Here is a 16637-nt window from a genome sequence, read left to right as displayed (position 1 = left end):
TGTGCATGATGGTCAGCTGGTTTGTCCTTGCCAGTGTGATAAATGGCCCATTCAGTCATGGCTCAGAGAGACCCTGTTACTGATCTGATGACAAGTGCGTGGGGTATTAACTGCTTCACCGCAGATGTCTCCTCTGGAGAGTGGGCTCTGTGGCTAAAGGACAACAGAATGAGATTCTTCATGTTCAGGAACGTTGCACATGATTTTTTTTTAATGCAGGAATTATTGAAACTCAGCAATGAATTCTTACTAGTCACTATCTTCTATAAGAAAAAAGCACAAAAGCTATACAGTTATAGAAATCTGTGAGTCAAGGCTATACTAAAGCTACCAGCACAACTATGTTTACCACAGCATTATTTACCATATGTAAGATATGGAACCAACCCAGATGTCCCTCAGTAGATGAATGGATCAAGAAAAAGTGGCACACACACACACACACACACACACACACACACACACACAATGGAATTCTATGCCTCCGTCAGAAAGAATGACATTGTCCCATTTGTTATGAAATGGAAAGACCTGGAAAAATTATATTAAGTGAAGTAAGCCAGGGCCAAAGAAACATAGGTCCCATGGTTTCCCTTACTTGCAATAACTAGTATAAGTCTAGGACAAGCAAAAAAGGTCAAAAGCTATGTATGTATGCCCATATAAAATAAGTGAAATGAACCCCAAGATAGGGACACAACTGGTTTTTTCTTTCTTGCTATTGTTTTTAACATATTTAAAATGTACTATGATTTTTTTTGTTTCTTTTGTATGTTCTTCCCCCACAGTATAACCCCTGTTTTCACTGTATTTGATGTTGGTGCCCTGCATTTTTTTTTTTTTTTTTTTTTGGGTCTGGTCGTGGGGCCTGAACTCTGGGCCTGGGCTCTGTCTCTCAGCTCTTTAGCTCAAGGCTAGCGCTCTACCACTTGAGCCACAACGCCACTTCTGGTGTTTTTTCTTTTTGCTTATGTGGTGCTGAGGAATCGAACCCAGGGCCTCATGCATGCAAGGCAAGCGCTCTACCACTGAGCCACCTTCCCAGCCCCATGCCCTGCATTTTGTATATACATTTTTTCTGATTTGGGGAAGGGAAGGGAAATAACAAAATGCTTAAATAAGGATACAGGTTGACCCATTGTAACAATGAGATGTACAAGACACTATGTTGAAAATGAACTTTACAACTTGGGGGGGGGGGGGAGGAGTCGAGGAGGTGGGGAGGAAGGGATGGTAGGGCAAAAACAGAGGAGGAGGTAACAATGCTTGACAGGAAATGTACTAATTACCTTATGTAACTGTAACCCCTCTGTACAGTATTTCTATAATAAAAACATATAAAAAAGAAATCTATGAGTCAATGTAGCTTATAGTAGTGTAACAATATAGGCATTTAAATTTTGGTATCTTAAAATTTGCTTTTGGGCTGGGAAGGTGGCTCAGTGGTAGAGTGCATGCATGAGGCCCTAGGTTCGATTTGTCAGCACCACATAAGCAGAAAAAGCTGGAAGTGGCGCTGTGGCTCAAGTGGTAGAGTGCTAGCCTTGAGCTGAAGAGCTGAGGGACAGTGTTCAGGCCCAGAGTTCAGGCCCCACAACCAGACCAAAAAAAAAAAGACAATTAGCCGGGCACCAGTGGCTCATGCCTGTAATCCTAGCTACTCAGGAGGCTGAGATCTGAGGATCTCTGTTCAAAGCCAGCCCAGGCAGAAAAGTCCATGAGACTCTTTATCTTCAATTAACCACCAGAAAACCAGAAGCGGCACTGTGGCTCAAATGGTAGAGTGCTTGCCTTGACCTGAGGAGCTCAGGGACAATGCTCAGGCCCAGAGTTCAAGCCCCACGATCGACCAAAATAAATAAATTATAAGGAGCACACTACTTTTGTAGGGCTACTGCATAATTTTGTTTTTGTTTTTTTGGGTCTGGTCGTGGGGCCTGAACTCTGGGCCTGGGCACGGTCCCTCAGCTCTTCAGCTCAAGGCTAGTGCTCTACCACTTGAGCCACAGCGCCACTTCCGGCTTTTTTCTTTTTGCTTATGTGGTGCTGAGGAATCGAACCCAGGGCCTTGAGCATGCAAGGCAAGTGCTCTACCACTGAGCCACCTTCCCAGCCCCCTACTGCATAATTTTGGAGGGTAGAATTCCATAGTCAAGATGTTGGCAGCTAGGAATGTGGGTTAGTGCTAGAGTGTTTGCCTACCATGCATGAAGCCCTAGGTTCGATTCCTTAGTACCACATAAACAGAAAAAAAACAAGTGGAGCTGTGGCTCAAGTGGTAGAGTGCTAGCCTTGAGTAAAAGCAGCTAAGGGACAGTTCCTAGGCGAAGGGTTCAAGCCCCAGGACTGGCGCACACACAAAAAAATTCTGGCAGGATTGGTTCTAGAGACTTCTCTTACCTTCTGGTGATTACACATAATTCTTGGGGCTCCTTGGTTTAGAAATGCACTTTCGCCCAATCTCTGTCATTGTCTCCAAAGTGCTTTCTGTGTCTGTGTTTTTAATCTCCCTCTACATTTCTCAAATGATATCTGTTCATGTACAGCCTACCTTAAGTCCAAAAAGGCCTCATTTTAAGATCATTATATCTTCCAAGGCCCTTTTCCTAAACTTAAGCTTACATTCAAAGCTCCTAATACTTGAAGCTAGGTGCTGGTAGCTCATGTCTCCTAGCTACTCAGGAAGCTGAGATCTGAGGATCAAGGTATGAAGCCAGCAGAAAAGTTCAAGAGAAATGAACTTTACAGAAAAGGCAGAAACAGAAAAAGGCAGAAGTGGTGCTGTGGCTCAAGAGGTAGAGTGCTAGCCTTGAACACAAAGAAGCTCAGGGACAGTGTGCAGGCCCTGAGTTCAAGCCCTAGGACTGGAAAAAAAAAAAAAAAAGAATACCGGACTCCATTCCTCCTTTGTCTTGCTAAAGAAGACAGGATCTGGGGCTAGGAAGGTGGCTCAGTGGTGAAGTGCTTGCCTTGCACGCATGAGACCCTGGGTTTGATTCCTCAACACTACATAAGCAGAAAAAGCCGGAAGTGGTGCTATGGCTCAAGTGGTAGAGAGCTAGCCTTGAGCTGAAATGTTCAGGGACAGTGCCCAGGCCCAGGTCCCACGACCAACAACAACAAAAAAAGGAGAGAGGATCTGGCAGGTAAGTTTGAGTAGTGGTTAGGGAACATAGCCAGAACACAAGAACAAAATCATGTTAAGATTTAGCCATCCAGCAGGTTAGGAAGAAGCTGGGAGTCAGGCTTAAGGAAAGAAGAGGACTAACAAAGGATGATATCTTGTCCTGATCTTAGGGCCTTAGGGAGAGTTCGTTTGAAAGTGTAGGGTCAGTGAAACTGTTATTGCTGTTCACTTAAGGCAAACTCAGCCAGGACAAATGGTGTCTTCTGAGTGCTTATAACAAGATCTGGCCCATGAATGGAACTTAGTTGAACTGAATGAAAAGAGTTATCAATTTCAGCTCTTTTCCCCTCATTAACACTTAAAAAGTCCACTTTAAGAGTCTGGGAAGGTGGCTCAGTGGTGGAGTGCTTAACTTGCATGCATGAGGCCCTGGGTTCTATTCCTTAGTACCATATAAGCAGAAAAAGCTGGAAGTGGTTCTGTGGCTCAAGTGGTAGAGCGCTAGCCTTGAGCTGAATTGTTCAGGGACAGTGCCCAGGCCCAGAGTTCAAGCTCCATGACCAACCAAAAAAAAAAAAAGTCCACTTTAAGTTGAAAAATCATATTTCATATTTGATAGATGTGATGACTAATTACATTTGTTCACAATATGCAAATATATATTTTTGCATATTTAAATTTTGCCAGATCTCTTAATTAAATATAGGCTAACTAGTTTTTTTGTGGTGGTGTTTGTTTTTTAAGCTATTGGAGTTTTGAACTCAGAGCTCCTTGCTTGCTAAGCAAATGCTCTCCTACGTAAACCATGCTTCCAATGCCTCCTACTTTAAAAAAAAAATTTCTTTATTGAGATTAAATAATTACATAAATTTCACAGTATCGTGGCATAGTGATACTTAGCTAAAGTCATTAACACATTTTAACCTTCACAATGCAAATTATCATTATCTTGATCTACAAAGCTTATGAGTTCTACAGACTTTAACAATAAAACTATTTTTTCAAAACGGGTGATCTTTTTTGGGGTCTGGTTGTGGGGCCTGAACTCGGCCTGGGTTCAGCTCAAGGCTAGCGCTCTACCACTTGAGCCACAGCGCCACTTCCAGCTTTTTTCTTTTTGCTTATGTGATGCTGAGGAATCGAACCCAGGGCCTCATGCATGCAAGGCAAGCGCTCTACCACTGAGCCACCTTCCCAGCCCCTGAAATCGGGTGATCTATACATTTCTTTTCTTTTGCATGGTGTCAGCTGTTTGCTCTCTCTCATTCCTCCCTCCCATCACCACCCTTGAGTTGCTTAGTTCATCGCTTTCATCAATGTCCAGTGCAGCTGATGAGCCCCTCTGCTGTTTCCCTCTAGTTCTGTGCCCTCCTCCTAGCTTCCCTCAGTTGTGCATGTGTATACACATATTGGGTCAAGAACATAGAGTCATCTAGAAACTATATGACAAATTAAGAAGAGGTCCTTTGTTTCTTGGGTCCTGTTTACTTTGTCGCATCTTGTTGCATTTTGAAACTAACACCCACATATCAGGGAGACCATGTGCCATTTGTCTCTCTGATCTTGGCTTACCTCACTCAACATGATTTGTTCTAGGTCCATCCACTCCCTGCAAATGCCTTTATTTTGTCCTTTCTAATGGCCGTGTAATTGTATATAGGTACCACAGTTTTTGGATCCATTCATCTGTGGTGGGGCATCTGGGTTGTTTCTGTATTTTGGCTATTGTGAACAGTGCCAATTCCTCCTACTTTTCTGAAAGAGACTTTCACTATATAGTCCAAGCTGTCCTTGAACTCACAATCCTGCCTAAGCCGCCTCAGTGCTAGGATTATAAGTGAATATCATCATGCCTGGCTCAGTTTATTGCTATTGAACATATACTCCTAGTAGCCTTACATTTATTTATTTACTTACTTACTCTTCCTAGGGCTTGAACTCAGGGCACTGTCCTAGAGCTTCTTTTACTTAAGGTTAGCACTCTACCACCTGAGCCATAGTGTCATTTCCAGTTTTTTCTGCTTCTGTGGTACTGAGGAATTGAACTCAGGGTTTCATGTATGCTAGGTAAGCACCCTACCATTAAGCCACATTCTAGCCTTCACCTCAACTTTAAAAATGACATAATTACCTGGGGTGCCAGTGGCTCACGCCTATAATCCTAGCTACTCAGGAGGCTGAGATCTGAGGATCACAGTTCAAAGCCAGCTCAGATAGGAAAGTCCATGAGACTCTTATCTCCAATTAACCACCAGAAAACCGGAAGTGGCTCTGTAGCTCAAGTGATAGAGAGCTTGCCTTGAGTTGAAGAGCTGAGAGACAGCACTGAGGCCCAGAGTTCAAGCCCCATGACTGACAAAAAAAAAAAAAGAATTTCACACATTAGCCCTGAAAGGGGAGAAACAGGATTCTGAATGAAGTTTGGGAAATATAATGATGTTTTTTTGCAAAAAAAGGCAAAAGATGGATAAAAGACAAGTTTATCTCTATCCTTGAAAAGAATCACGGAGTAATATCACTTTTCAGTTAAATGTTATCTCTAAAGAGCTAAGGCTTTTCTATTACATGCTTTTTTTTTCCCCTTAAATGGTGGTCTTTCAACCCTACAAGCTGCAGCATTTCCCCAGATCTCAAGGCTGATGCCTCTGCAGAGGTGTCTGGAGAGTCTAAGGCAGGAGGACTTTATATATATATATAATATATATATACACACACACACATATATATATACCACTTCTAAATCATATTTGAGGTTTTATTAATTGCAAAGAAAGTCATTACTTTTTTCATTTCCCAACCATAATTGTTCACTCAGAGAACTGGACTAATTTTTATCTTTTAACATTGAAACACACAAAATAGATTTTAAATTTGAGAGCTTTGGAACTATGGAGTGATTATTCTAGAAGGAACATAAACTTCAAATTGCTCAGAACCATTGAAATAATGACCACAGGAAGTAAGCATACTTTAGAGCCCTACATGGTGTTACATTTCAGAAATGAGCCAGACAGAAAAATGAAACCAGTTTCTCTTGTAGCTGCTGAGTTTTTCCTGAATTTCCTACCAACTGCTTGGAATTTTGCAAACAATTCACAGCTGATAAAATACAAGGGCAGTGGAACTGAGTTTCTGTGCTGAAGACCCTAAAGACAGCAGCAAGAGGGAAGGTCACTGTCTGCCCCTTCTGGTTCCTGTAACCAAAGAACTGTACAGTTGTGTGTGTGTGTGTGTTCTTTTTGTCCTTTTAAATAAACTGAGTCAGCTGAGGATCTACAGAAGGGATTACTAGAGTAATCTGAATTTAGATTACCCCAACAGCCTTCCTGGGAAGTATAACCTTTGCTTATTCATTCAAAGCATATTCACTGGGCCATTCACAGTGTGCCAGGTCCTATGCTGGGCAAACTCTACCCATGAGGAACTTTAGTGGTGTGAGAAATAGACCTAGCAATAGACACATAGATGCACAGGGTACTAAGGGCTGTGCAGAGACCAGCAGAGGCGTGGTATGAGCTCATTCTGAGATCCTATGTAGAGAAGTAGTAGCTTGTCACTTTAAATTGTAGTGTGTTGTGTAGAGGAGAAATTTCCTACTGTTTTGAGAACCATAAGTGTGTCAGTACAGCTAGTTCCCAGGCATGACAAGGGAAAACCTCAAGAAGAGACTAGAGAGGTAGACAAAGCCCTGAATACCAGGGTGGGAGACTTAATCCTTATCCTTAGGAAAGGAGTGGCATGTTCAGATTTTTTTTCCAATCCTGGCAATGAACCTAGGATTTTGCACGTTAGGCAAGCACTTTACCATTAAGGATATATATATGTATTTATTTCCTTCCTTCCTTTCCCTCCCTCCTTCCCTCTCTCTCTCTCTCTCTCTTTCTTTCTGTACAGCCATGACCTGGAGAAAGCAAGGCAGGATTAGGCCTTGTGAATGAAGGGGAGAGAGAAACTGTGTGGTGTCATAGGATAGTTAATGAACCTGCAGTGAAGACCTGGGGCTCTAGTCTTGGCTCTGTTACTAAGGAACTGCATGACTTTGAACAAGTCCCTGCATTGCTTTGGGTCTCAGTTTCCTCATCTGTAAAATTAGAATAAAAATACAATCCTCCTCTTCAGGGTTATAGAGATTAAATGAGGTAAAAGAACTCACCAGCTGCTTACCCTGTTTGTGCCCTTTCTTCGAGAAACAGCCTGGACTATTGTTTGGATTTCATTTGCTCTCCTTGTGAGAGCCAAGCTGAAATCTGTTGCCTTGTTGGAAGGGAAGTTTGTGGCAGGTGGCCCCTGTGTGGCTAGGACAGACATCAAAAGAGGGCAGCATGTCAAGGAGAACTGCTTTTGTGACCCCTCTAAAGCTGGAGGACCCAAAGTGGGGAGAATGAGGCAGAACAGGTCCACATCATGTACTGATGTGGAAGGCTTTTTTAAAAAGCCCCTAAATAATGCCCTCTGGCCCCAGGAATTTAGCAGCACCTGCAAATGCCTTATATGAAGCCCTCTCATTCTACCTCAGTGCCTTGGAATAATATTATTAACTGTATCATAAGTATTGGAGGTTCTCTTATGTGTATGTATATGTGACAGGACTGGGGCTTAAACTCAGGGACTTGTGTTCTCCCTTGGCTTTTTTGCTCAAGGCTGGCAGTCTACCACTTGAGCCACATATCCACTTCTGGCTTTCTTGCTGGTTAATTAGAAATAAAAAGTTTCATGGACTTTTCTGCCCAGGCTGACTTTGAACAGTGATTGCAGACTCCTGAGTAGCTAGAATTATAAGTAGGAGCAATATGTGTTTGGCTTTAGTATCTGAGTCTTAAGAAAGATGATAGGGGCTGGTGGCTCATGCCTATAATCCTAGCCACTCGGGAGGCTGAGATCAGAGGATCACATTTCAAAGCCAGCCTGGACAGGAAAGTCCATGAGACTCTAATCTCCAATAATCACCTGAAATCCAGAAGTGGCATTCTGGCTCAATTGGTAGAACACCAGCCTTGAGCTGAACAGCTGAGGGACAGTGCCCAGGCCCAGAGTTCGAGCCCCATGACCTACAAAAAAAAAAAAAAAAAGAAAGAAAAGGAAGATGATAGGAAGTAAAATATAATGCCAAATATAAGGAATGTTGTTCAGGAAAACAATGTTTTTTTTTAGGCAGTTATCTTAAGAAATGAATCTCACGTCCTAAGTAAAATGTCTTACACTAACAGACTTTTTATACTATAAAGGCAGATTTTTCCATCAAACAGTCTGAGGTTGCCTGGTATCTGCAAAAGATAATTTGTAGCTTTCTGGGATCCCATTTATTAAGTGAATTTATTTAGCTATGTTGACAAGTGGTCAATGGAAGATAATGAGAGGAGAAAAAGGGTATTGGAGCCAGTAGAATTCCTCCCCAAAGGTTAAAGTCAGTCCTGATGTTAAAACTAGAGACCTCAGAGAAAAGAGTATGTTTTCATTTTGCAAGCTTTTAAAAAAATATTGTGTGCTCAGATGGCACCTTTAATCACGAAGAACTTTTGGATGAGTTCCAGGCTGATTCTGCTGGCACAGAGAACTCTGAGATCATACCCTATATTCAGAGCACAGAAGACATATTGCATCCATCTCTGAAATAAAGAGGGGGAAATGGAGCATATTCAAACAGTTTCATAATAAAACCATACCTGAGTTTAAAAAAAGGCTATCTTGGGCTGGGAAGGTGGCTCAGTGGTAGAGCTCTTGCCTTGCATGCCTGAGGCCCTGGGTTTGATTCCTCAGCACCACATAAGCAAAAAGAAAAAAGCCGGAAGTGGCACTGTGGCTCAAGTGGTAGAGTGCTATCCTTGAGCTGAAGAGCTGAGGGACAGTGACCAGACCCAGAGTTCAGGCCCCACGACCGGACCCCCCCCCCCCAAAAAAAAAAAAAAGTAAAGGAAAAAAAAAAGGCTATCTTATCTATTTGGAATTATAGAAAGGTACTACTCTAAATACTTAAATGACTTTTTTTCATTCTCAATGTTATACAATAAGCTAAGTTACTTGCATAAATCCAAAGGCAATCTCCTATTTCACAGATACATAAATGAAGGCAGACAATTGTGTGATTTACCTAAGGCCAATTTAAATTAAAAAAAAAAAAAGGAAGGAGAGACACAAAGGAAAATAAGCATCTCTTAAAGTAGAAGGTTTTGACCCAGAAGTTTGAGCTGAATTTAATCCACACACAGGGAAATGGCTCAGGACACCAGAGCTGATATTTTCCTCCTTTGCCAAAGAGCCTGAAGCACCTTGATGACAAGTGATCAGAGCCTTACTTTTGTTCCTTTTTTTTGTGGTCATGGGCCTTGAACTCTGGGCTTGGGTGCTGTCCCTAAGCTCTTAAGCTCAAGGCAAGCGCTCTACCACTTGAGCCACAGGGCCACTTCTCTTTTTCTAATGTTTTATTGAAGATAAGAATCTCAGACTTTTGTGTCCCCGCTGGTTTTGAACAGTGATCCTCAGATCTCAGCCTCCTGAGTAGCTAGGATTACAGGCATGAGCCACCGGTGCCCGGCTTACTTTAGTTTCTTTTTTCTTTTTTGTTGGCCGTGGGGCCTGGGCACTGTCCCTCAGCTCTTCTACCACTTGAGCCTCAGCTCCACTTCCAGGTTTTTCTGCTTATGTGGTACTAAGGAATTGAACCCAGGGCCTCATGCATGTAAGGCAAGCACTCTATGGCTGAGCCACCTTCCCAACCCCTTACTTTAGTTTCTTTTTTTTTTTTTTTTGCGTCCGGTCATGGGGCCTGAACTCTGGGCCTGGGTGCTGTCCCCCAGCTCTTCAGCTCAAGGCTAGTGCTCTACCACTTGAGCCACAGTACCACTTCCGGCTTTTTTTCTTTTTGCTTATGTGGTCCTGGGGAATCGAACCCGGGGCCTCAGGCATGCAAGGCAAGCGCTCTACCACTGAGCCACCTTCCCAGCCCCTTACTTTATATAGCTGTTTTTTTTTTGTCGGTTGTGGGGCTTGAACTCTTGGCCTGGGCGTTGTCCCTCAGCTCTTCAACTCAAGGCGAGCGCTCTACCACTTGAGCTACAGCGCCACTTCCCCCCTTACTTTAGTTTCTTAATCGAAAGTAAGACCAGCGTCATCCGACAGGTACTTTCCACATGGCAGGGCATGGATTCAAGCCTATCTGAAGGAAGTGTGTGTTCCCTTGACTCATCATGGCCTTTGGCATCACTGTTATTCTTTGGAAGTTTCCTATTTAAAGACCTATGTAAGTTGGAGAATTAGGTCATACAATTTTTAGGTGGCAAGGTTAAACCATCGCTTTATTCCATGTGTCAATCTTTTTTGTTGTTGTTGTGAGGCCTGAATTCTGGGCCTGGGTGCTGTCCCTCAGCTCTTTGGCTGAAGGCTAGCACTCTACCACTTGAGCCACAGTGCCACTTCTGGCTTTTTCTGCTTATGTGGTGCTGAGGAATCGAACCCAGGGCTTTATGCATGCAAAGCAAACACTCTACCACTGAGCTACCTTCCCAGCCCCGCGTGTGTCAGTCTTGAGCATTTGATTATATATTGTATTTTCTTTTCCTTTTTTTTTTGGTCGTGGGGCTTGAACTCTGGGCGCTGTCCCACAGCTCTTCAGCTCAAGGCAAGTGCTCTACATGAGCCACAGTGCCACTTCCAGCTTTCTGGTGGTTAATGGGAGATAAGAGTTTCACACTTTTCCTGCCTAGGCTGGCTTTGAATTGTGATCCTCAGATCTCAGCCTTCTGAGTAGCTAGGATTATAGGCGTGAGCCATGGGTGCCCAGCTTACTGTATTATTTTTTCATTCCATTTCCTAAACTCTTAGGTGTGGAAAAGGCCTGGGTATAAAAGACTCTATATTAAAAATTGAAACCCTACTAGTAACTGATATAATCTAGGCAAAAGCTGCTGTAGAAATCTGAAAGCCATTATCTCTCCAGCACTTTGTCTATTCACCCTCATTTTGTTTGGGAATGTACAGGGACACCAGTGAATAAAAATAAAACAACCTGCTATTGAATGATTGTTCTGCCTTTTGAGTTATCAACTGTGAGTTATTCTGGCTCCCAGATAGGATGAATTAAAGACTGCTGAGAAGCCAGACACAAATTAGAGTTGACTTTCTAGGACCTTCTACCTGAACAGTTCAGGAGACTAAAATTAATGAGCCCAGTCCCAAGTTGATCCAGGTTTTGAATTGTATTTGGACTTCAGAAATGTAAGAAAGCATTTCCAGGGAAAATCTTTTCTTTTTTCTTTCCTAGCTTAATCTTGTTCATCCATATTTTTTTTTCACTTCTTTTTATCCTGTTTGCCTACATTTTAACGGTTCCCAGGAATGGTCTTAAGTCCACTACCTTTAAGGAAGGCAGATCCACCATAGGAGGTAGAGAATGAGACGTGGCCACTCTTCCAGAGGCAAATCAATTAGCAGAGCTGCTCAGGGTAGGTTTTGCTAGGGCTTAAATCAGGTTGTCAACTCAAACACAATGGGCTTTGTTACTCCTGTATAAAGAGGAAATGGAGTAATTTTTGGCCTCCTCAGATTGTATTGTAGGACAGGATAACCATTCCAAGCACAAATCTGCTTTTCACTATTTAATGTTTCCCTGCAAGTTAATTAGATGTTTCTGAAATGCATGGAAATAGTTCATATTTTCATCCAGAAGCAGGTGGTACAGGCTTTAAGTCTGGGTGGGGGAAGGACTGAGTGTGAGAAAGGGGGTTTGTCAGGAAAATAATTAGAGCCCTTTTAGCGATTCCAACACCTGGGGTTTATCTCAGAAATGACACGCACTTTAATTCCAAGACTTTTTTTGGAGGGGGGAGAGGGGAAGTTGAGTACTGAAATTAAGGGGCTGACTGAATGAGGGGACTGACCTCAGGGTTCAGAAGTCCTAGGGTGGGAAGGAGAAGGCCGCCTTAAGAAATGCTTCAAAACTGCTCAAGGGCAGATGCAGGTGGGGCTCAGGTAGTGGCTGGAAAGGTAAGTGAGTGTGTGTGTGTATGTGTGTGTGTGTGTGTGTGTGTCTCGAGCGGGCACGGGGCTTCGCAGGGAAGGAACTGTCCTGCAGGTGGGTTTGGCGACCTTTGCTGTATTTAATAACTTACAGCGGGGTGGGGAGGGAGGAGGAGGAGAGCAGTCTCAGCCCCGTGAAGAGGGGGGCGGGAAGGGACTCTGCCTGGATACCACGTAAGGACGAGAGAGCTCAGCCAAGTGACAGCACGCCCCCCCCCCCCCGCCATTTCCCTCTTCCCTCCCCTCCCCCGCGGCCAGTCTCCGGGCAGCGACGTCTTCTCGTCCTCCCCCCCTTCCCGCTTGTCCCCCCCCCCCCGCCCTGCCCTCACTCCATCGGGCAGAGAGAGCCTCAGCGGGAACCTCGCCGGTCTCCGGGCAGCTGGAGTCCCCCGAGTGTTCGCCCAGCCTGTCACTAACCGCCGTTTGCGCTCTTTCTTTCATTTCTTTTTCTTTCTTTCTTTCTTTTTTTCCTCCTTCCTCCTCTTCTTTTCTTTCCCTCTTCTGCCTTTGTCCCGCTTAGTAACTAGGTTCTGACCAATCGCCGGCTCACCGGCCGGCACCGGCTGTCTCCTGATTGGCTCGCGAGGGGCGCGCAGCCGTCTCCCGCTCCTCCGGTGGAGCAAGGCAGACAAAAGACGCAGGCTCCCGGCTCCAGCAACCGGGAGCAGCCAATCACCAACAGCTTGCCTCCCCCCGCCACCCCCCCCCCCCCCCCCGCCTCCACTCCCTCCACCCCCTCCCTTTCTCCTCAATCCTCCCCCCCACCCCCCCAGCTTGGCTCACCAGCTCCAGGCACTGACTCCTGGCGAGCAGCCAGCGCCCGGACTGTACCATCCGGTTAAGCTTAGAAGGGGGAGAGGGAGAATGGCTGATGGAAGAAAGGAGCCGGGCAGAACGGTTGGGAGATAAAAGTCAAGGTGAAGGACGTCCTCTTCGTCGTGTTTGTGGACCCTGAGAATTCTCGTACACCGGGGTAGGATGCAGCAGGAGGGACGGCGGTGATGCTGCCTGCCCCCCCCCCGCTCCGCACGGATGGGTGGCGCCCCAGCGGGGAGGCGTGGGGTGGGGTGTGTGGGGAGGAGGTCCCCTCCGCGCTGTTAAAATGAAACTCTAGTGGCTGGCGCGGGGCAGAGCGTGAGGGGCGCCGGTGCTGGTGGGCTGCTCTCCCCCGGCGGGAGCGCCCAGCCGAGCCCAGCTCCGGACTCCCCGTTTTCCGCGGGACGCCCCGTTTCAAGGCCGCGGCAGCTTGGTTTCCGAGCCCCACGGGAGCAGCTACGAGTCCCAGCCCCTGAGGGAATCTCTCAGCACACCAGTGGGACTCCGAAACTTGAACGCAATTCCCAACCCCCCCCCCCCTTTTTAAAATCCTTTTCTTTGTCACTTCTCCAGCGTTCTCCCAACGCATTCTTTTTTTTTTTTTTTTCCTTTTTCTTCCCCGCATTTCCTTCTCCCTCCGCGAAGGACATCGGAGTGGCTTCCGCGGGAAGATCGGAAGGCGCTGGGAGCTTTTCCCTTCGGAGAGAGATCGTGTGGGAAGGATCCGGGGGAAGCTGCCTTCCCCCCCCCCCCTTTTCCCTTTTTCTTTTTAGAAACACTTCTGCCCTCTGCCCCCCAGTCCTCTCTGTATCGCTTTGAGGATAAAACACCGTAGCTTGAAAGTTTGGGGGGCGTTTTTGTTGAGTGCTGGGAGAGCAGCGACTAGGGAGGACCCCGGCCTCGTCCTGGCTGTTGGCTGGACTTGTCCTGGCCGTTGGAAAACCAGAAGTACATTTTTGTGTGGAACTTTTACAGATATATACATAGATGATATATTCAGATTTTTTTTAGAAGAGCAGATTAAAAAAAAAAAAGATCTATATGCTTTCTATATATTTCCTGACGCCCTGCCCCTGACAGCGCCATGTACAATACGGTGTGGAGTATGGACCGCGATGACGCAGACTGGAGGGAGGTGATGATGCCCTATTCGACAGAACTGATATTTTATATTGAAATGGATCCTCCAGGTATTTGGGAGAAAAAAAATCTTGTGATGGGTCTGATTTGTGGTTAACAAGACGTTGGTGATGGTATTCAGGGCATAAGTATTCGTGGGTGCGCTAGGTTTGGGATAAGGGGCAGGTTTGCAGTGAGGGTTGCAGTAAACCGGCTTCTGGTTTACACGTTTAAAGTTTGCAGTTAGAACCTTGATTCCATTGTCCTGCGAAGGGGGGGTGGGAGCGGGAGGGGGGGGAGAAAAGACCCTTTTTGGTTTTGCATGTGGTTTTTGTGGGCCTTCCAGGGGTGTGTGTGTGTGTGTGTGTTCATTTTCATTGAAAGATTTCTACCTGCAAGAGATGTTTTATAATGCACTCCTGATGTCAGTCTCCTTTGAGGGGATTCTTTGCAACATTATTTCACACTTTTGTCTGATTTGGCTCGTTGTGTTTTACCTTGGTTAACTTAAGAAACTGAGTTGCCTATGTGTGATTATTCGTTTTTTTTTTAGGACTCCGTTTTTTTCTTATAGAAACCAAATGCTGGTTGGTGATTTTCAGGGATTGGGGGTTCTTATTCAGTCATGGCCTTAGCCTAAGGTTTTCTTTCTCCGAATATAGTCACTGAGATGTACAGGCAATATTATATGGTGATTTAACTTAATTTATGGGATAGAGTTTGATTTAGCATCAGCTCTTAGAGAACCTTCCTCTAAAGGCTATATGTACATGTATGTGATAGGTTCCTATATACATGTGAAGTATGCATACACTGTATTTTTATTTTAGAGCTTTGTCTGAGGCCATTACAGACATTTTGTGTATCTTGTAGGAAAGGACAAGAAAGGAAAATGAAAAGTTTCTTGTTTTTCTTTCAAGTCTACCTTATCTTATGGTTATAAGCTGTCAGGTTTTCAAACCCTCTTTACAATTACAGTCAGTGCTTTATGTAATGATTTTCAGTAAGTACTAGGTCTTTGTGATTCCTTGCTTTTTGTTGAAGATGAATTTGTAAGCTCTTTTAAAAATGTATTATAGCTACACCTACAGAATAAATCGTGTCATTGGGGAAACCTCACTTATTGTAAGACTATGTATTTTTGGCAATGTTTGAAAGAAATGGAGCCTATGCAAGTGTAATGAGTATAAATGTCTTATAGGTATGCAGAAATTATTTCCTGTGCCTTTGTGAACAGTAAATTATAATTTTTTTCTTCAAATTAGTGATTGTGTTAAATGATGCTGTGTAAAAAAACTAACACCAATATTAAATGAACCTTTTTCACTTTTAATGATCACTAAAGATTTTTCCTTTTCCCTTTATTTTAGAGAGTTCTTGACTTGCTTTTATAATTGTGACTGCAATCTAGATGCAGCTTTTCAGTGTTTCCTAAAGTTTCTAAGATATGCCACCCATCTATTGTGTGTGTTTCCCCCTTTGTTTCCCCTTAATGGTAAAGCATCATTTCTGTTAGATACATTTTGTCATTCATGTGTTCAAAATTTAGGATATCACTGGTACCCTTCTTGTACAAAGTAAGGTTACTCATTCTACATTTCTGTAATGTAAGAATTATATATTCAAACTGCGTTAGAATCATATAACTGTATCCTATGGTATCTTGCCTTGCAGACATACAAAGGGAATTTGTTGGGCGGGGAGGTGCACGTAGGGAGGAGGGGAGAAAATGAAGAAGGCACTAATGGTTGAAAAATACTGGCCTAATAGAAAAATATTGTCCAAGTTAAACTGAGTTGTCCAAAAATAATTTTAAGAAAAGTTGACTTAAATTATGTAAAGATGTGGGTTGTATAAGGTAGCATAGAAAATTATAATCTAAACTATTTTACATGGGGAAAAACTTTTGAGTTTAAAATGCCATCATTAAATGAAATTTTATATATTGAGTTTCTACTCAGAATATTGAAAATATGTATAAGCTATTTTTTATTATCTTTCTATTCTTACTGCATAGAATATGATTAGTTAATAGCTTTTCAAAAAGAGACCACACTTGAATATGCTGAAGCATTGCTTATGAAATGAATTTTTTAAATGGAAATAATGTGAATGCCAGCCTTTTCTTGTATGATAAATTAGTCTGAAATCTTTAAAACAGTAAATTATCAGTGAAGTGGTTACAGCATGTTTTTTATCTGACTTTTCCCATCTCAAGCTTTTTATTGTCTTCTGCCTAGACTGGTGTAATAGTTCACTAAGTTTTCCTATTTCTGCTCTGTCCAGTCTACAGAAATGTTAAAGTACCAGGGCTAGGAAGGTGGCTCAGTGGTAGAGTGCTTGCCTTGCATGCATGAAGCCCTGCTGGAAGTGGCGCTGTGACTCAAGTGGTAGAGTGCCAGCCTTGAGCTGAAGAGCTGAGGGACAGCGCCCAGGCCCAGAGTTCAGGCCCACGACTGGACCACTCCCCCCCCCCCCCCAAAAAAAAAAAAAAAAAAAAAAAAAGAAATGTTAAAGTACTATTTGGTTATTTATCTTCCAATGGTAAAGCTTTTTTTTTTTT

At 43.8% G+C, this 16637-nt stretch overlaps 1 protein-coding gene across 1 annotated transcript in view; it reads left to right on the top strand.

Moving 5' to 3' along the window:
• The first annotated feature begins 13007 nt into the window (after nt 1-13007).
• LOC122108047 (phosphatidylinositol 3-kinase regulatory subunit gamma) overlaps nt 13008-16637 on the top strand; it is a 61970-nt gene continuing 58340 nt past the window's right edge. The window contains exons 1-2 of the mRNA XM_042680018.1: nt 13008-13112; nt 14036-14145. Of these exons, the coding sequence (XP_042535952.1) occupies nt 14040-14145 (106 nt within the window). The 5' untranslated portion in view covers nt 13008-13112; nt 14036-14039. The remainder of the gene's footprint in view (nt 13113-14035; nt 14146-16637) is intronic.

The sequence above is a fragment of the Dipodomys spectabilis genome, unplaced genomic scaffold (genome assembly GCF_019054845.1).
Source record: "Dipodomys spectabilis isolate Male_0828 unplaced genomic scaffold, ASM1905484v1 ptg000002l, whole genome shotgun sequence".
NCBI lineage: Eukaryota > Metazoa > Chordata > Mammalia > Rodentia > Heteromyidae > Dipodomys > Dipodomys spectabilis.
Note: the sequence above shows the minus strand (reverse complement) of the source record. Positions and strands in the feature narration are given on the sequence as shown.